The 21,277-nt window shown below is 40.6% G+C and overlaps 2 protein-coding genes across 2 annotated transcripts; both read right to left on the bottom strand.

Moving 5' to 3' along the window:
* Positions 1-212: 212 nt before the first annotated feature.
* On the bottom strand, positions 213-6,868 carry LOC124272599. The gene is made up of 6 exons (XM_046707799.1): positions 6,492-6,868; positions 3,746-3,818; positions 2,308-2,581; positions 1,147-1,455; positions 716-892; positions 213-361 (listed from the first exon to the last, which is right to left on the bottom strand). Exons 1-6 carry the CDS (start codon positions 6,578-6,580, stop codon positions 240-242), a joined length of 1,044 nt encoding a protein of 347 aa, XP_046563755.1. The 5' UTR covers positions 6,581-6,868; the 3' UTR covers positions 213-239.
* A 2,904-nt stretch (positions 6,869-9,772) lies between these two features.
* On the bottom strand, positions 9,773-21,062 carry LOC124272598 (succinate dehydrogenase [ubiquinone] iron-sulfur subunit, mitochondrial-like). The gene is made up of 9 exons (XM_046707798.1): positions 20,906-21,062; positions 19,831-19,908; positions 18,612-18,670; positions 17,840-17,983; positions 14,115-14,193; positions 13,641-13,763; positions 12,836-12,945; positions 12,040-12,154; positions 9,773-10,903 (listed from the first exon to the last, which is right to left on the bottom strand). Exons 1-9 carry the CDS (start codon positions 20,981-20,983, stop codon positions 10,823-10,825), a joined length of 867 nt encoding a protein of 288 aa, XP_046563754.1. The 5' UTR covers positions 20,984-21,062; the 3' UTR covers positions 9,773-10,822.
* Between the last annotated feature and the right edge of the window lie 215 nt (positions 21,063-21,277).

The following is a 21,277-nucleotide window of genomic DNA, read 5'->3' as shown; positions in this document are numbered from 1 at the left end:
TGGCGTTGGCGGAGCCAAGGGGGTCAGGGGGTCCCCCCCTCCCTTTTCCACATTCTTGGATCCGCCCATGCCGTTTACTCTGCACGTTGGCGAAAAAGCAGTTCTTCAAAACCCCTCTGAGCTTACAAACCCCACAGAACAATAAACATACCAGTAGTGTGTGACATCGAGTACACGTGAAACAAATATAGGCTTTACCGTGGCGCTCTGATACCTTGTGTTTCACATCCTGCTTATATTCACTGCATACCTTCAAGTCCAACAGCCACAAGTGGATCTATATCGTGTTTCTTCACAAAGCGCTGCTCAAGGATCACCTGAATTGACGTCATCAGCTGTGCCATGACAATCAGCAGGTCCCCTGAAAAAACCGACCATAGTCACTAGTGAGAGAGTTGGATCCAATGTTGATCTCAGTAGTACTGTAGCCTTACTGGTGTGTGTCAGCTTTAGGTAGGAGAAGAGTGATGCGTATCACAGTTTGGTAAAGTGGTGCATGGTGCTGAGAAATCGCGAATCACCATCAGTCAGAATCTGGGATTGGAACTGGCAGACACATTTTGATTGTGAATCTAGCTAGGCGTCTCGCTCCCGTCATTAAGAGCATACCATCCCGAAGGCTACATTCAGTCAAGAAAATAAACATCCAACAATTTGACTTTTTGCAAACAATTATTCAATGTTTTACATGTTTACATACCGCACAATAACTCACCGGCAGCTATCCCGTACGGGTCATATGTGTTGTCCTTCCCCCACACATAGTCCCTCAGGCCGATCACCGCCAGTCCCACAGCACATATCGAGGCACCAACCCACTGCAGTTTACGCACGGTCTTTTCGCGGCCAACAAACGCCACGGTCAATGTACATGTTGCCAGCAACCCAACACCTTCAAACAATTATAATATCACGTAATAATGAGTTCGATTCAAACATGTCTCTAGCTTGTCCTCATGAAATAATCTCAGATGGAATCCTCGCTGTGTTATTGTCCAATCGCTGTTGTATGGTATTGTATTTATTAAAACCCCTTTACCTTTTTATTGATATCGAATGAAATACGTACAGTTTCATAAAACTTGATAATGGTAGAGGACGGTTCCCAAATGTGTTTGGGTGGGGTAGATCCCACATACCACTCACCCTGCAGCATGATGAAACTACTAGGGAATGTCTGACGCAGTCCAATAAACAGTAACCCTGTTCTTGCAAAGTCGCAGAGCGCACATGGCAGAAATATAATCTTGTTGTATTCCTTTTTGTCCTTTGGTTTAATTTTTCTGGCCAGCCTGGGTCCTCTCCTGGGGCCTGCTTCTCGTATCATCTGTTCTCTCTGTTCCCTCTGGCGCCTCTGTCTCAGGCCCTCCTCCGTCTCCTCCACCTGAACGCCGACCACGGGACCCCCGATAACTCCATCCCCGGCTGCCTGAACCTGTCCACGGACATCTTCCCCTATGTAACGAAGATTATCACTCCCGTAATGTGACGGAAGCAATCATATTTTTCCGAAACAAAACAACTGAATACCATGCTGGCTTGACGTCGATTCAGCATTCACTTACACATTATGACGTGAACACATTATGGAAGAGCATGTTTTGATTAACAAAGTTGTTTTATAAATTCAATAATATCCCCTAAACAAACGTTATTGTAACGTGGATGTATTTTCAGTTACGAACTTTAATTAATTGTTTTCATTTGAATGAAGGTACGTTTTTTGAAAACAACTCAAAGAAACGAAACTAACGAAACTCAGATTCCCTATCTTGCGAAGGGTGGTGGTGCCTAGTTGTTAAAGCGTTCGCACGTCAAGCCGAAGACCCGGGTTCGATTCCCCACATGGGAACAAAGTGTGAAGGCCACCTCTGGTGTCCCCAGCCGTGATATTGCTGGAATATTGCTAAAGTGGCGTAAAACTAAACTCACTCACTCTTGCAAAGGAAAGTAACTACAACAAACAAACTGGCAAATGTAGTCGCCTTTATTGACCAGCATCGGTGCTGGGCGCACACTCTCCCCTAGTTCCTCACAATGGTTTGGGGAAGGACTTCATGTTTCCTCCTGGCCGCCAATTGTATTGCTGAGTATAAACAGTGGCATATTTCCCTTTATAAAAATCTCTTGGTATTCAGCAAAGTGGTCCCATTAATTGTCTCTGATTATTTAAGTTTACAAAAGGACAAAAACAAACGGTATTTCATGTCAAGTGTAATTATAAAATCCGCCATAAATAGATCTGAAGTAATATGCCAGCTCGTCCGATATCTACAAGACGATGAAGACATGTTGATGATGACTTACCCGCAGCGTCCTTTACGGTTTTGTCTTCTCTCCCACGCACCCTCACGTCCACTGCTGCTTCGACGAGCTCCTCCTCTATGGACCTTTCATTCCTAACTTGAGGGTTTTGCTTTCTATTTTCTTCCATCTTATTTCTTGCTCTAGCCCGCCTCTGGGCCGCGACTCTTCCATCTGGCACCTGGTCCTCCTCTACAGCAGGTTGCGGACCGCGTATTTTACGTATGATGGAGTGAAGTCCAAGGCACGACAGTTGGCCTAGGAATAGGAATGTTTGCTGAAACAGACGTTAATATTACATTGCGTGGCGACATGTCAAGAAGGCTATGTACGTGTGATTTACCGAGATGTTCTCACACGCGAAAATACGAAGTTGGTGGGTAGGTGGGTACTGTAAGTAGGTAGGTAAATATAGGTAATTAGGTCAGTAGTTAGGTTGGTGAGTGAGTGAGTTGGGTTTTACGCCGCATTTAGCAATATTTCAGCAATATCACGGCGGGTATGGGCTTCACACCTTGTACCCCTGTGGAGAATCGAATTCGGGTCTTCGGCGTGACGAGCGAACGCTTTAACCACTATGCTACCCCCACCGCACCCAGGTATGTATGTATGTATGTGTGTGTGTGTGTGTGTGTGTGTGTGTGTGTGTGTGTGTGTGTGTGTGTGTGTGTGTGTGTGTGTGTGTGTGTGTGTGTGTGTGTGTGTGTGTGTGTGTGTGTGTGTGTGTGTGTGTGTGTGTGTGTGTTAGTTAGGTAGGTAGGTAGGTAAATAAATACCTGGGTGGGTATGTAGGTAGGTGGGTAGATGGGTGGGTAGGTAGGTGGGTATGTTGGTACCGTAAGTAGGTGGGTAGGTAGGTTGGTACCGTAAGTAGGTGGGTAGGTAGGTAAATAGCTGGGTGGGTATGTAGGTAGGTGGGTAGATTGGTAGGTGGGTATGTTGGTACCGTAAGTAGGTAGGCAAGTAGGTGGGTGGGTGGGTGTTTAGGTTGATGGGTAGGTAGGTAGGTAGGTGGGGTGGGTAGGTACGTTGGTAGCAAGGTAGGTGGGTAGATGGGTGGGTAGGTAGGTTGGGTGGGTGTTTAGGTAGGTGGGTAGATAGGTATGTATGAATGTAGATAGGTATGTAGGTAGGTAGGTAGATAGGTAGGTTGGGTCGGTGTTTAGGCTGGTGGGTACGTAGGTAGGTGGGGTGGGTAGGTAGGTTGGTAGGTAGGTAGTTGGGTGGTAGGTAGATGGGTAGGCAGTAAGGTGGGTGGGTGGGAGATAGGTAGATGGGTGGGTGGGAGATAGGTAGGCGGGTGGGTAGGTAGGTAGGTAGATGGGTAGGCAGTAAGGTAGTAGGTAGGTAGGTAGGTCGGTGGGTGGGTGGGTAGGTAGGTGGGTGGGTTGGTGGTTGTGTGGTTGGTAAGGTAGGTGAGTGGGTAGATGGGTGATCTTACCATGAAGAAGGAGTGGTCGAACGTGTGCAGCCGTGACCGAGGCCGTCCTGTAGTGTTGGCGTGTGCAGCCCATCTGGCAAATCAAATACATGTTGATGATAAGAGGCAGCACGACTGTTGGTAAGTGTTCTAGAGTCTTTCCTGGACGCATATTCCAGTCGAGACATTCATTTCAATGCCATAAGGTCAGTTATGCATTTAGCAGTCACCTTCACGTCAGTCGAATGTGTGTTTCACATAAGCCATGCTCTGGAGTCACTTAGTAAGATAGTTTTTTGAAAGTGGTCAAATGTAACAAATGTTACGGTTGGGATTACACCGAGGCTTGGTGGCTGGTGCGGTTATGTTATTTACTTTCGTCCTGGCGATTATGTGCCTCTCTCAGAATCCCGGGTGGGATTCAACCCCAACTGTGTACCAGAATGTTTACCCGTCTCAGAAAGAGTAATCTGCAATATCACGTGTGTTACCGCTGACATGTTGGATGACAAAGCTGGCAACTAGAATCCACAGCCAAACGACACAGGTAAAATGTTTATGCCTTATGACATCCTTGACACAAACAAATGCACCGGAACATTTTCTGGGCCCTGTCTGGGTGCAGTGCAAGACTGATCTAGAATACCCTTGTACATTGTAATGTAATGGAGAGACCCATGTTTGTCGTATAGAGGTGACAACCAGGATCGGGTTGTCAGGCTCTCGGACTTGGTTAATACCTGTCATCGTATCGCAATAGAGTAAATAGATGCTCACTATGTCAATCACTGGATTATCTGGTCCAGACCACCAAATTTGCAGACCGTCAATTTACAAAATCGTCATATTGCTTGAATATTTTCATAAAGTGGAATACAAGTACGGACGATTGTATCATGTGTTGTTCAGGGAATATTTCTTCCCTCTGAATACACCCCAACAAACTGTCGATAAACTATGAACCTTACTCCGCATATATACTGACATGTAATATGAGAGGAAGTAAAGACACGTGTCAACACGGACATCCTAGTGAAGGAAAGATTTAGTCGCGAATTATATCCTTATTTTATTATATAGATTAAATAATGAGATGGCGGCAATAGTGAGTGACTTTCGTTTTACGCCGCAAAAAGAGTGAGAATGGGTTTTCGAGAAGGACGTGAGGAGCGAACGTTTTTACCACTAGGCTACCCCACCGCCCCCAGATGGCGGTAATAAGCAACTGACATTAAATGGCAGCTTTAATACAAACCTCAGCTTCCATACTAGACATCTGTTATGGGAATCCCGGGCCTTGACATTCTTGTACCAAAACACAGTAGTAGATGTAAATTAGACACGTTGTACTAGATGTGGACGCCATGTCTACTACAACGCCAATTTCCGGTTAGTGTATAGTAGACATGGCGTCCACACATTGTTCACATACAGACCTATTTTGGGGGCTGACTTAAGAAATTGATTACTATTGTGACCAACACACTAACGTTTAGTATTTTAGCCAGGAAGTAGTCATAACAAACAAGTAGGCAAGCTGTACTATCTGTAGTGATATACTTGTGTTTAACAAACATGAAGTAGAAAAGATGTACTGTATGTAGTGATATGCTTGTGTTTTAACAAACATGAAGTAGAAAAGATGTACTGTATGTAGTGATATACTTGTGTTTAACAAACATGAAGTAACTATCTGTAGTGATATGTGTTTAACAAACATGAAGTAGAAAAGCTGTACTATCTGTAGTGATATAATTTGTGTTTAACAAACATGAAGTAGAAAAGCTGTACTATCTGTAGTGATATACTTGTGTTTTAACAAACATGAAGTAGAAAAGCTGTACTATCTGTAGTGATATACTTGTGTTTAACAAACATGAAGTAGAAAAGCTGTACTATCTGTAGTGATATACTTGTGTTTAACAAACATGAAGTAGAAAAGCTGTACTATCTGTGTTTATCTGTGTTTAGTGCTGTACTATCTGTAGTGATATACTTGTGTTTAACAAACATGAAGTAGAAAAAGCTGTACTATCTGTAGTGATATACTTGTGTTTAACAAACATGAAGTAGAAAAGCTGTACTATCTGTAGTGATATACTTGTGTTTAACAAACATGAAGTAGAAAAGCTGTACTATCTGTAGTGATATACTTGTGTTTAACAAACATGAAGTAGAAAAGCTGTACTATCTGTAGTGATATACTTGTGTTTAACAAACATGAAGTAGAAAAGCTGTACTATCTGTGGTGATATACTTGTGTTTAACAAACATGAAGTAGAAAAGCTGTACTTTCTGTGGTGATATACTTGTGTTTAACAGACATGAAGCAGGCAAGCTGTACTGTATGTAGTGATATGCTTGATTTTAACAAACATGAAGTAAAAAAGCTGTACTATCTGTAGTGATATACTTGTGTTTAACAAACATGAAGTAGAAAAGCTGTACTATCTGTAGTGATATACTTGTGTTTAACAAACATGAAGTAGAAAAGCTGTACTATCTGTGGTGATATACTTGTGTTTAACAAACATGAAGTAGAAAAGCTGTACTATCTGTAGTGATATGCTTGTTTTTAACAGACATGAAGTAGAAAGGCTGTACTATCTGTGGTGATATACTTGTGTTTTAAGAAACAGGAAGTAGGCGAGCTGCACTGTATGTAGTGATATACTTATGTTTTAACAAACATGAAGTAGGCAAGCTGTACTGTATGTAGTGATATGCTTGTGCTTTAACAAACAGGAATTAGACAAACTGTACTTACTGCTGCGAGGTAGTGGTCAGGAATCCTGACAGGACACACCCAACCCCCAGGACCACCGAGCTAGTTGCCACTGCTCGCCAATTCGGCATGGTGTTTCAGAGCCCGATCTCCCAGCCGTGACGCGACGCAAATTTACTTCCTGCTTTAGAAATATTCAGTCATTTAGTTTCCGTCTCCTGCGTGTAGTTTGCTGTATCGTACGTAACAAGAAGAGTCAATATTCGTCAGGTGCTACGGACACTTGTCCGAACATAAGACTGTGAAAATGTCCAGTGTCAGTAATGACACGGCACCTCGTGGCTCCAGTATTCCAGAGTAGACTAAGCGTTCCCTCACTACAATGTATATACAGCAGTGTGGATAAACCCATGCAATTGAAATAGGTCATCTTTTATTGGGCGCTGAATTTACCTTCCTTGTCTGGTGTGGGGCTAGGACCCAGCAGTGCGGAACTTCCCTGTGTCTAACGACGAAGCAACTGACACAGGCATACAGTCCAGGACGAAATTCAGCACCAGAAATGGGCTTCACTATGTTGACAGGCTCTTGTCTCTTTTAAGGATTAAAATTAATGAATGTAGCAAAGAAGGTTCGGGTGATCCTGATACAGAACAGGCTCGTTAAGCTCACCATCAACTTAGGGCCATATTTTTGCCATGTTGTGTCTTGTCATGCAGATTTGGGTCAAAATGACAAGAAATTCAGTAATTCCATTTGGTTTATCTAGAAGGACCTGGTCAGGTTTGTTGCCTTGGATTTGCTCCATACGGGTTCTTTTCCAACTTATAAGTATATTTATTCATACACATTTCGAGGACCCGCCGTGATATTGCTGGAATATTGCTAAAAAGCGGCGTAAAACCATACTCACTCACATTTCGAGGTTAAACACAAAATGAAAAGTGGTTTTTTTCGCCGAGGTACGAAACAAGTAACGCTGCATTGTTTCCTTGTGTCGGACTGAGGACGCTAAATGTTCAGGATGAGTCGATGAGAAGTCCGGTGATTGCACATCTTGGGCGACACATGCAAGACACCTTGATGTGAGCTGCTGATTTCCTTGCATGCGGTTCTCCTAGGTATTGCACGTGACCCTATAAAAGTAATGAGACGAGCAAAGTCTCACGGCAACGACCCTGAAACAAATATCCTCAATACATGTCTAGAATGTGTGGCAAGTCTAGATTACCAGCTTCAGGATGAAGAAAGCCTCTGGGCTCCAATTTATCATATTTTATTAACATGATTTCGAAATCGTTTTTTCCTTCTGTAAAATGTTGATTTCAGAGACTAGATGTTAGTCTGGGACAAGGTGTGTGCATCTGCGTGTAAACATTACCCGGTTCTTCGTGCCGACACCACAAAGGAATGGCTGAATTTAGTTTTACGCCGCTTTTTGCAATATTCCAGCAATATCACGGTGGGGGCAACCACAAATTGGCTTCACACATTGTACCCATGTGGGGAATCGTGAATGGGTATGGTTACAACGCTTTTAGCAATATTCCAGCAATATCACGGCGGGGGACACCAGAAATGGGCTACACACATTGAAGCCACATAGGGAATCGAACCCGGGTGTTCAGCGTGACGAGCGAACGCTTTAACCACTAGGCTACCCCAACGCCCCGACACCGAAAGAGAAGAGACAGAAACGATCACTGGACATATCAACAAATCCCGGATGGAATAATTATTTGGAACATTTGATCTACTATATATTGCATCACTAGACCGGTATGACAGCAAACATGAAGACTAGACAATTCTGCACAGCGAACTGAGACACCTCTGACTACGAAGATGATGTTATGTATGTGAGCAGCATCTCAAAAATGTATGTAACTAGTGTTGTTTATCGTACTTTTGCTGTTTAAAAGCAGATCTCCGTTTTTAGAAGTTTGTCTCTCTCCTGTTCAGATGACACGCCCAGGGAACCAGACTGCATTTCAGCGTGTATTCGACTCGTAAATCAGCTGCACACAGATCGTCTCCCAGATCTACTACTGGGGATTCATTTATAAAACATCCAGTTATACAAGCAATATCATATGTTCTTGTAGCTGTACCGGAGGAAACCTTTAGATCTGATATGGATGAACTTCATAATCCAACTCAAAGGAATTTAGATGCAGGGAAGCAATTGTATCTGACACTATTATTTTACCAGGATTTAAATATTCGAACATCATAATATTTTCCCAGCCCAGCCACTTTCAAGAAATGTTCCATAATCAAGTTAAGGTTTCCCCTGATGCTTGTTACAAACTGGCACATTAAAAACTGACCATCATCTTTGCAAGTTCCAAAAGAGGCCTGTGTTGTAAAGGCACTTCTGTGTGGCAATAGGGGGGAAACTCGGACATCTTACTTTTTCTTCTGAATCCATGACTAAACAATTGTTTAACTTTAGATATACTCAAGCAGGTATTCTACTACATGTGTATATAAGATCATGTTTTTCAAACAGATGGGATTAGGTGAAGTGGTGTTTATCATCTTACTTGCATGTGTGTGACTGCTTGGTCAACTAGACCAATTGTATATTGCAAACCCACATATAGCATGCCAGTTGAATATGGATACCTCACGGACACATTCTAGTGACTCCTTGTTCTATTCCCTTAATGACAAGCACCAGTCAGGGTAACAACAAGTACCACTGGCTCTCGAGCCATTGAATATTGAAATACTAATCTTACTATCTCAGGGTGGGCAATCGATGTTTCAGATAAAACACAGCCTTTCATTAACATGAAACAATTTATTTCCAAAAAAGATTATTTTGCATTTCAACAAGAATAAAATGTCATACTGAGATATTAGCAGTGAATTTCAGAAATGCATCTTCGAATAACTTGAAGGTGACCAAAAACATAGAACCTCATTCCATAAGTAGGGCCGAAGCAAGGCTGAAGCAAGGGAAGAAAGTTGTCTGATCCTCCAGCAATGGTAGATATTTATGCACAACAGTACTTATACACAATCAAACAAACACGCAGATCTGAGCCACAAAGACATTTCATGTACACCCTACATGCTAAACCAAACACATGCCCATCATCAGGTCTCAAATTATACATAATACAAATATCCAAGAAGGAAATTAGAAGTTTAAATATGACTGCCATGTCATCTGTCAACAACTTTCTGAGGACATTGGTGGGATCGTACATGCCATGTTAATGTCGATTTCATTCCTGATAGAAGGATGAATAACATGAGGTCATAAAAACCTGAAGCCAACCAAGGATGTAGAACTGACTACTCAGAAACAAAAGTTATGCATAGACCAAGTTTTATTCACTACAAATATATGTACACTTACACAATAACCTAAAACAAGTGTTGTGTGTAAAATGTCTTGTTCATTGGTCGAAATAGTGCAAAAGTCAGTGAAACACAGTTCATTAACACCAGATAGCCATGTAACTGACCACAAGATCCTAGCAGTAGTGTTTCCACATCTATTAGAACATGGTCTATAGCAGACTGATTGTCCACGAGGGCCATGAAGACACCACTAAGGAAGATCAACTGCAAGTGCTGTCCGAGAGGGAAGGTGGCTGCTCTATGTAGTGCATGGTTCCCTGCACACCTCCCTGACGTACCTCGGCAAACCTTGGAACAAATAGTGCAGATGTCACAGCAACCAATTCATTACAGTGTCACATTTGTGACATTTACATATCGAACAAAATAAATTGGTCATGAGAATCAATTTATTCCACACACAAACTTTACTTATTTTGTTAACCTTAGCTGTGACTAGATACCTAGTACACGGTCTGACCAATGCCACCGTGTAAGATGTAGCTGCATAGAAGAATGTGTGGATTTAGTGAAGTCAACATTACTGTCCACAGCTAACTAGGCAAATGTCCAACAGATTTTTGATGGCAGCATCAAAGGGTCTTCTTCTCAACCTGCTTAACAAGTAAAATACATGAACAAGTCAATATCACAAACATAACAAGCATAATCATCCTTACTCTGAGGCAGAATAGCACTGTCCTCCTCAACCACCTTTCATGCATATACATACATGTATACTGAAAATAATCGCAAATATATATGTTCACACCAGTGTCATAAATACCTTGAAATAACATCATTGCCAAATAACATCTGAAACCCATTGAATTCAACCTGCAACATATGCAAGTCTTCAACATTTGACATTTATTCTACATTGTCTGTGTTACTACATTGCTACGGTCAGACTGACAGTGAAGCAAGGGCATGAGTGTCCTAGTATAGCTGGTTGAAGGATCACTCAGCAAAGCTGGTGACCTGTGGTTGCATGTGACAGTCTGCTGGTGCTTGTATCATCATGCATGAGCTGCAGCACTCTTGTTGTAGGACAGGAGCATTTTCTTCATCTCTCCGATCGCCCGTCCTGGATTCAGACCCTGAAATCATACGCAATGTGCAAAACTAAAACAATACACAGTTGCAGGCCCCGACTCATAATAAAACGGTTAACAAAGAATCATGTCAGAGCTGAGACAAGTTCACCAGTTTGGGCAGCTTTGGACATATTGTTCAACAGTAAGAACCAGTGGTATCACTGTCCATGCGGGTGCTTGTAAACCTCTTGTAGCTCAGGTCTTTTTCCCCAATTAATAAACATCAACATCTGAAAATGTTTGAAATATATCTGAATCGCTACCTGGTTTCAATTTGACATTATCACCATCTGCATGAAGACAGACCACATATTCAAAGTAAACACATCACAAAGCCTAGGGTTGGAGTTGCTTCCCTTTGACAAAGGGCAGTTACTCTTGCTGGCCAAGAATGGCAAAACTGCAGTTTATAGTTGGCGAATGTGTATTTGCTATATTGCCTAAGAAACAGGTTTCACTCCAAAGTGTACCGATTGCTGACTCATCACAGATCATCACATGTCACATATATTGATGTGAACATTTCAGAACTTCTGAGAGATTATAACAGGCTTTTCAATGACAGAATTTAGGATTGACATTTTATGATAAGGAGATTATCACACCTATAGTCCGTTTGGCTCAAAAGCGGACTGATGAATTGCAATCTAACTCGAAAACTAATAAACATATAATACTCAATGAAACGCTGATCATAATCAAAACATCACACAAACTCTGTGATTTATTTGCAGAATTTATGTCTTAAAAATAAAAAAGTTGTTTAACAAACTATCATTAAAATATGGACACATTTCACTATTTGTTACGAGGGGGGAGTGCAAAGAAAGGGACAGCCAGAAGTTAGAGAAGCACGTGCACAAGTGCCGACAAAGTTATTGTTTCGTGAACCTGTACTGTGCCGTCTCCATCCTTTCTCGCACACCTGGCTGTCCCTTTCTTTGCACTCCTCCCTCGGACTATAGTATTCATGTACAGTACCAGAATACGGACTATGCATTTAAACTTATGCCACTTACTACAAGGTATTCCAAATATAGCTGTTCACCAACCCAAAAAACTTGTATTATGACCTCTATAAAGTTTCTGATGTAAACCTATACTTGAAGGGGTTCAGTTGAACCATCAGTTGTATTTACCTTGGGACAAGTTTTGGTACAGTTCATGATAGTGTGGCATCTGTAAACTGAGAACTTGTCCTCCATCTTGGCCAGCCGTTCGTCGGTGAAGTCATCCCGAGAATCAATCATCCACCTACACAACAAACTCAACTAATTATACTGCTGACATATCAGGCAAGCAGCCATCATAACTGGAATTGCTTTATGCATGTTCTTTTGCTTAAGTCAGTGCCCTCAATTGATGCTTTTAATCAACAATACGTCAGGAATTTGATTCATGATAGGTTTGATTTAAGACCATGGATGACCTATGAGTATGACATAAAAATAAGTGTTGTTTGTATGAAAAGTGAGCCAGTATTCACAATGCCCTTCAAAATGTATGATTTATCATTTCTGACACAAGGCCTTAATGGATTTTATGATTAAGATCAGTATTCAGGATACATACTTCACTGACTTCAAAAGCATGATGACTGGCTGTGCATTACATCATATGATATTTCTTTATCTGCTTACTTAATACATTAAAACCCAACACCTAACAATGAGTCCCGTTAAAGTTTTACAACAATTGCAGAACTAGCTGTATGTTCGGGTTTGCTCAAAAGCCATTCCAAGTTTGGTGCATTAGCTTCATGTCTGACAACATTTCATGCACTTGGCAGCATAAAACGCGAAGTTTATCAGTTAACAAAAGACATATATTGTATAGCTGATCATGTGTAGAAGTTATATGATCCTTGCCTTTCTGAAATCATGACTTGACTGTGACAATGATTTGTGCCCTAATTGTGCCTTGTGTATGATATACCTGTAAGCCTGCATGAGGACAGCTGGTCCCAGGTACTTGTCCGAGTTCCACCAGTAGCTAGGACAGGACGTGGAGCAGCATGCACACAGGATACACTCGTACAGCCCATCCTGGAACACATGGCAACATCTTCACAACCAACGTCTTCACAACCAACATCTTCACAACCAACAACATGGAGCCTAAGCACTTTCTTTGTCTTACATCTCGGAAACCATAAAGTACATGTTTCACAAATGCAAAGTAGTATGGTAATTCTATTTAACATGACATTCAATTGAACTTTAATATTAACAGTGAGCTAAATAGATTTGCTCCAACCTAATGTTCATACCTTAAAGATAGAAAATACCTACGTCTAAAGCTGGTGGGCCCTGGGAACGACCACAGACCGCATGTTGTATGTACATCTTATACAAGCAAACTGCCACAGGGTTCATATGGACTTGTATTACAACACACATCAGCTAGACATTCAACACAGAGTGAGTGAGTGAGTAGGCATTTACGCTGCTTTTAGCAATATTCCAGAAACATTCCAGCAACATCACGGAGGGGGACACCAGACATGGGCTTCACACATTGTACCCATGTGGGTAATCAAACCCAGGTCTTCAGCGAGACAAGCAAACCCTTTAACCATTAATATACCCCACCTCCCCATTTAACACAAGGAAATGTTCCACTGGAGCCTCTGGTAAATGTAACAACAATCACTGAGTAAGGATATTTACCAACAAGGCTCGCGCCTACAACAACACAAGAACTCATTGCTACATGAAATACCCTACTTAAGGCAACTTACCAGCTTGGCCCGGTCAGACACACTCTGCAGGTGCTGCTCTTTGCCAACATCTGCCTCAGTCTCATTCTTCTTCTGAAGGTACGGTTCAATGGAACGATACTGGGCATAGAAGTTGCTCATGTCCTACAGAAATAAATAACATCAGAGTGCAGGAAGGTTAACACAATGAACAAACTGCAAACAGAGACAAATAACACTCCACCCATATACACCCCACTGCAACCAGAGCAGTACATATTACAGGTGGCACTTGTCAGCAGATAGATCCTTCCCTGGTTTAAGGCTGTCCCCCACCAGCATGGCAGGCAACTCATCCCCTACTTCAGCTGTGTAACAATAAATAGGCTGAATTGTCTCTTATTTTCAGCACAAAAGTCACAATAAATATAAACACAATCAAAGACATTGTTAACATTTTGTAACTAGAATATTGTTGTGAAACTTTCACATCACATGATAGGCTGACATACTTACCGGGACAAGGTCCTTGATAACATACATGTGGGGCAGGGGATAGATCTTGCAGGTTTTACTCAGGTTTGTGTCCGTCTTACTGGAAAGTAGAAAGTCCCATATATCATACTGAACATATTGGCCAGCGTAGTTTCTGTAATAGAATTGACTTGAGCGATATAAACATACTACTCCATTACCTTATCAGAAAATTAGTATCAGATTTATGATCACCGAGTGAACTCAAGTTGTGCCAAACCACTGAAGCTTGCCTGGATATGAAGTCAACAGCTTAAAATGTCGACAAAGACAGCACCTCACAAAAACGTGTCGGTATTGACATTCAAATATTTTCCTGCATTACTACTGAAGAATAAAACTGACACTTATGGTTTGAACAAAATATGATATCATAAAGGGAGGAGAGACGTTTGAAGAATCAACTATGCATTTTCAGTACAACTGCATGGTATTACCGATATACCACAATACGCTTTTGTAATCATCTCCATGATTTACATTAATATTCATACAGACTTTCATTCAAAACTGATGGGAACAGATTTGAATGAGATGAATAAATGAGGGTCAACTCATTACAATGGTTAGGCCCTTTTGTGTCGGAGAGAATGTCGATGGGTCCCCCGACAAGGGCTGTTGAATCATCATGTTATGGTGCCTGGCATGTGTGTACACAATACAATCAACAACAAACTCGGACCTGGGATTGGAATCACAAAGTCACAACACTTAGACCTTCCGAAGACACTTTCTTACAAAGTGACGTTTTGTCTTTTGTAATCTTTGTCTCATTTTGAAGATAAATCTATAGGCATGAATTGCATGCATAGTTTTATAGGGCTATTTGCAGTGACCATCATTGAGTCCATCTTGCAATGAACTTGGGTTGATTACAGGGTAATCCGTCGAATTTTGAACAGCCAGCAGTGCCAATCCGTCAAATCATGCTTGAGTGGTTCTGTGCTAATCGGTCGAATTTCAGACTGTGTTAACACACTGGGAGAGTTTAAGTTCATTAATTAAGGGGTCGGCTTCTATTGGGCTAAAAACCCTGACCCTGATGCATAGCTCTGCCCTTTCTGTAGAAACACAGATGAAGACGGGTTCTATGTCCTCCTTGTATGTCCTAGGTATGAGGAGAGCAGACAAAAGTATCTACCAGAATATTATACAAAGCACCCATTTTTTTGGTTAAGTTTGTAGGACCACTAGCCAACTAAAATGAAAAACTTACCTTATGTTAAGCAATTTTTATAACAACGATATTTGAGATTAGAGAGACCTAAGTTTAATCCCTACCGTGCGACTATGTATACCTTACATTATTATACTCCCAGGTTTATGCACCAAGTCTAAATTACTACTCGAGAAGGTTGAACATCACAAACTATATACTTCTCCTTATGAATGCATTTTATTAAATGCAATTTCAATTTTGTACAAAAGTTAAAAAATAGAGAGAGTCCAAACATATATTTAATGCATCAATTTCTCATTGTATCATATGAGTAGGCAAAGATGAATACTGTACAAAAGTACAAAAATATAGAGAGTCAAACAATCCAACACCCCTTGCATCTTTTTTTTTGGTATGATCCAATGTTTTGATAACTAATTCATAGCTAAGATCACAGTGCTCATCCGTTGAATGCATTTTACTACTCTGAAATCAGAAATTCGACGTTGATGCATCCCTTTCCTTTCATATAGTGCTGAGACCCCATCGGTGACAATACACATATATACCTAGGGTCTAGTTATTTGTATTGTAAGCACCTATGAAAAGACTACTGTAAACGTACTTATTTTCGCGTGGTGCAATTTTCGCGGAATTGACAGTTTAGACTACATCGCGCGGTCAATTATTCGCGCAATCAGTAATTGCCGGAACTGCCAGCCGTCTCTTTGGCCGCCACTAATAGCAGTGAAAACAAACAGAGTGGCCGAACCTGTCAGGCGGCATTTATTACTTACTCACAGGAAATCCCTGTCTGTGCGATATACAAGTACACAGTAACCCGTTTACTCCCGGAAGAGATGAAAAACACATCAGTATTATGTTCCGAATTCTGACGATCTGACTAATTAACTTATACTGTATATGAAGTTCTTTGTGATTTCAAACAAGCCGGGTTGTTGTGAATGAGATGATTGAGTGTTAGTGACTATTCGCTTCATTACGAAACGTTTGTATCTAAATGAATAAATAAAATACTGCTGTATTATTTCTTTCCGAGTCGTTTCGTGGTAATCTGTTTTGTATCAAACCATCTGTCATGTGACCAATTTCCATGGCGGCCACAACACACATTGCTGTTTTCGCTAATTCGGCGATGGGATTTGGCTCATTATTTAATTATGTTTTGGGAAATCCATTACAGCGACAGTTAAGTTTGATTCTTTATGCTACTATCAGTCGTCATTGTAAGATTCCCGTAGATTTCTGTCTTCAAACTTGATGTGTTATGGTAACAACTCAGGGGCGAGCGTGGCTAGACTGAATGAATGACAGGTTTATTCGCGGTGTATAAATTTTCGCGCTAAAATGTTTTCGCGAAAATAAAACCTGCGCGAAATATACTACGTTTACATGGTATATGAGCATTTTCCATCACTGCCACTGGCATCCACCCCTGTCAATATGTCTTGAACAAATTGGTACACCAAGGGCCTGTATTACCAACAAAGCTTGAGGCCTTTATCCTCTGTTTTAATGAACAAGATGTTTCAATCTCATATCTTTAAATCAATGATTGCTACTTGAACTTCCAAGTTGGATGCATTGACCATATTTGACCCTGCTTGGATCCAACAAAGAGTGATGGTTACCGAACCACGGTCAGGTATCAGTGGAATTAAAGGCATAAGTGCAGATGCTTGATACACTGCTGGGGTCATTCTCGACCTGTTCACCACCGACATGTCTTATTTCTACCTTAACCTTTTTGTTCCCAGAGCTTACTGTCGGCTCATAATGTACTTGTAAATGTATAAAAATGAAAGCACCTAAGTGAGAACTTTGAAATGCTCACCAATTAAATGTCTAATCTTAAAGATAATATGTGCCAATTTCATCCACTTACGGTAAAAAACTTTTCAAGTTATGATAAACACAAAGTATCTTTTAATGTGTATGACGTAGCGTGTCCAGTCAGCTATCTAGCATATAAATCAACTATGGTGTCTCCAGGGGGATCAACACAGCAAACAAAGCTGCACATGATTCTTAATCAAATTAGGTCAGAGTGACCTTCCACTGATCTAAGATTGTCATCACTTGTCACACAAAAGCATTCAAATGATATAACCAATACATGTCTAAGACTTTAAAAATACCTGTAGCAAAAGGCATAAAGTCAAACAAAATATTAATAACAATCAAAGTTACCTTCAAATCCCAACTTAGGTCATTATGACCTTTTGCAAAATCGGCATTCAATGTGCCAATGATTTTCCAAGGTCATAAAGGAGACATGTATATGTATTCTTGAAAATCATGTCTCTGGGATATCCGAAAACCACATGACTTCAAATTGAAGTTCAACATTATAAGTTGAAAAAGACTCACCACAAACAAATATCCAAACAATAAAAATAATATGTAAGACCTCTAAAAGATGTCAAAAACACTAAAAGCATCTCCACCACTTTACTGATGCCAAATCCTTTCATTATCAAAGGTTTAACAATGCTAAAGACTTAAGATGCTGAGTAGGAAGACTTACTATATACATGCGAGGGTGTTTGTCCCTTCAATGTTCATGGAACAGGACCCACAGATACCCTCTCTGCAGGATCTTCTGAAGGTCAAGGTTGGGTCCATCTCATTCTTAATCTTAATCAAAGCATCAAGAACCATTGGACCACATCTGAAAATGGAAAGGATTGTACATTTCAAACATCATTTTCATGTAATGCCAAATACAAACAAACTCTGGATCAACATATCCTTAAAGAGTTGCAGCTGTCTAGGTGCTTCAAGAGAATATCTGAAATATTTTCAACTTTTCCCTGCCCATCAGTATACTGATCCAGACAGGGGACACCAGAAATTTGCTTCACACATTGTACCCATGTGGGGAATCAAGCCCGGGTCTTAGGCATGATGTGCCAATGCTTTAACCATGGTAACCACTAGGCTAACCCATCGCTCCACAATCAGTTAGAAAAGAGGTGATTTTAGCCTGACACTAACATAAACTATGAACAACATCAAACTTTGAATGTTCTACATGTCCATTCTTGTGACCATTACCATCCACACATAATTGCAGCAGGATCACTGGTAAATATCAATATGGGTTTTTTTAAATCGTATATGTTTAATTCTTGTCCACAAGTCATCATGCATTGAGAAGATTTCATTTGTTCTAGATACAGTGTTGCACTTCAACAATTCCTTCAAAGTTGTTTTTAACAAACCACTTTTGTGATCAGTCTGAAGCTGACGATGGACAATACACCATTAATCCCATGTAGAATACATGCAGCACTTACTGATTCAAGTCTACTTCATAGGTTTGAACACGGGGCTTGTCACCAGCCTTGTCAGGGTCCTGCAACAAATGTGAGGCTACAGTTGTTGTTGTTTTCAATATGGTTACCACACTAGAATTTGAACAGAACATCTTCCACAAATTGGATTTATTGATATTGGTTAAGAACAGGCATATTCATCAGTGCAGCATTTTTAGAAATGAGAATGGAATGATGTACAACAGGGTGGGTCATAACACCAGGTGGAAACACTTCCATATTACAGTCAGGATCGATTCCATGATTTGACAAAACCAGTATTGATGATCTATATTCCTGCAAAGAAACCACCAAGGCAAATCTGATACAGATCACAGATATTGCATAACAAATACAATAACAAGTCAGCAGTTGGTGTATCATGCAATATATCTGGTAAAACTAGGACAAAATAACACCATATGTATTTGACATGTCTTGACCATGTTGACAGTTTAATTTATGTCCTGCTTAAACAATAGGAAACTCAACAATCAACCGACAGGTCTCCACGGACTGCTTGATACACTAAGGGCTGCATCACATGCCACTTTATTGAGGAACAGAAATGCAATTCTTGGACGTGTGAAAAAGACCCCAAAGAACAGGTGATTGATATTGTATCTCCCCTTGATAATCAATCCCTACTGGACACATCAAATCCTCAATCTGATGTACAGTTAGGCTCCATGGACTGGTAGTTTTAAACTAAATAGCTACAGAAATAAAGAAATTAGGTAATGGGAGGAAGTGGCACAATGTCCTAGATCTTATCAACATGTTGACCCAGAAAATGTGGACACTGAGAAGCAGAAATATTTCAGAAATGATCATTACAGTGACCCTGACCTTCATTTAAGGTCACTCAAAACAGTTGAAATGCACCTTTCTGGGAATGATATCAGTTGATCATAGTGAGCTTATAATAGCTGAGACTGTAGTTTTTACAAAATAACTGGTGAATGGCATGGTTCTGTTTGCTTGTATGTATTTTCCTATTTCTTATTACTGGTAGCTGTTAAGAATCTAGTCATATCCATGAAAAGATGGAATCCTCATCTGAACCCAGAATATCACATACAGGAAGCCGCCCTTATCCAGTGATGTAACAATAACATGACCATGGTGGAGGTGAAATACCAGTGGCTGTCAAAAAGGTGAACATGAATTCTATGGAGTAAATGCACTACATGATGCTTACCCATCTGTAGATCTGAAACTTCTTTATCTTGGGACTGAGTTGTGGGGCGGCAGCTGCAGCAGTCTGGGCTAACCGTGTCTGGAAACAAGAACAAAGGGACAAAGTTATCTGCTGCTCCAAATGGTCAATGAAATTCAAGTTACTTTACAAAGCTGTAACATTAGTTATCACTATATAATATGAACTGAGAAATCAGTACTTCCGAAGTAGGAATTTCTATGTACATTTGTGGCAGATTTGAGGTCAAATAACTAGATCAATCTTTGCTTGGCGGGATTTACCATTGTACTGACCACATTTAAAAGTCTGTGTGGATTTACATTGTCAACAAAACAAAAACATTAGCAGTGCTGTGATTGAAATTCATTGTTCAAAGTCGAATTAACATTGCTGCATTATCAGATTTGGTTTTAAGAAACTGGTAAATTAATCATCTTTGGAAACAGACCAATTACACTACACATTACAATTAAAGAATTCCCTCCACAGAAATGATGATTTGGCAGTTAGTGCATTATATTATTCTGAAGCATGTTGTTACTACAACTCTGCATAATAATTAATGGTTCAGACACGCAATGTCAAACAGATTGCTTTTTTAAAACATATGCCAACTCAATGTAGGTCACAAACCTCTCAGCATGTTTGTTTTTAGTTGTTGTTGTTGTTTTTATACTGGATGTTTACAAATGTTTCGGTTCGTTAACAGGCTCTGTTATTTAATGCATGTATAGAAACATGAAAGTTTAAGATAATTTCCTTTATCAGATTATATTCTACGTGTGGAAAACTGATAAATCATACATAAATGGAGGCATGAAACTGCTTTAATTAGCACTTTACTTAAATAAAACAAACATCAGGAGATACTTTTTCTTCTATTCCATAAAATCATTTTACATAACTCAAGACTTGCATAAACAAATCAAGCCCAAGGCCAAGGTCATTTCCCCATCTGACCAAGGTGACAACGATATATAATGAGCAAATCTTTACAGCATACAATTTTGCCTTACATCTGTCGAGATATGTACTTCTTTAAACCATAAATACTTCACAATACCGATTTCAGTACCTGGTGCACCTGGACAAGTGCCTTACGAAGAGGCGAAATTCCCGTGAGCAGGTTCCTGCCAGCCATGCTCGCTTGCATTCAGAACTCGAATATAGTGTTAATGTCCGGGTCAGGTGGCGCTCGAGTAGACTGGTTCCAAGATCCTCCGTTCGGTGTCGCTTCAAGAACGAATGGGATCCTGAGACTGGATTTGCCTGCCGAAGAGCGCTTTCTCTCCGCCGCCCTACTGCTAAGCTGGGCCCCGTCTCGCATATCGCCTTATAGTTTGGCGCAAGATGACGCGCGCATGGGGAGCAGGGAACCGGCTTTACCAGGTGGTGATGGGCAAGGACACCAGTCTAATAAACAGTACTGGTTTCCTATGAGCGGCTT

The sequence above is a fragment of the Haliotis rubra genome, unplaced genomic scaffold, assembly GCF_003918875.1.
Source record: "Haliotis rubra isolate DU_JTF1 unplaced genomic scaffold, ASM391887v1 Scf1709, whole genome shotgun sequence".
Taxonomy (NCBI): Eukaryota; Metazoa; Mollusca; class Gastropoda; order Lepetellida; family Haliotidae; genus Haliotis; species Haliotis rubra.
Note: the sequence above shows the minus strand (reverse complement) of the source record. Positions and strands in the feature narration are given on the sequence as shown.

Coding starts and splice junctions, on each gene's coding strand:
- LOC124272599 (XM_046707799.1), bottom strand. CDS start 6,580: ATGCCGAATTGGCGAGCAGTGGCAACTAGCTCGGTGGTCCTGGGGGTT. Junction 2,582..3,745: donor TCGACCACTCCTTCTTCATG/GTAAGATCACCC, acceptor CGTCTGTTTCAG/CAAACATTCCTATTCCTAGG. Junction 1,456..2,307: donor AACCGTAAAGGACGCTGCGG/GTAAGTCATCAT, acceptor TTCGTTACATAG/GGGAAGATGTCCGTGGACAG.
- LOC124272598 (XM_046707798.1), bottom strand. CDS start 20,983: ATGCAAGCGAGCATGGCTGGCAGGAACCTGCTCACGGGAATTTCGCCT. Junction 18,671..19,830: donor AGTTTCAGATCTACAGATGG/GTAAGCATCATG, acceptor CATTTGTTGCAG/GACCCTGACAAGGCTGGTGA. Junction 12,946..13,640: donor TGTCTGACCGGGCCAAGCTG/GTAAGTTGCCTT, acceptor CATGTGTTCCAG/GATGGGCTGTACGAGTGTAT.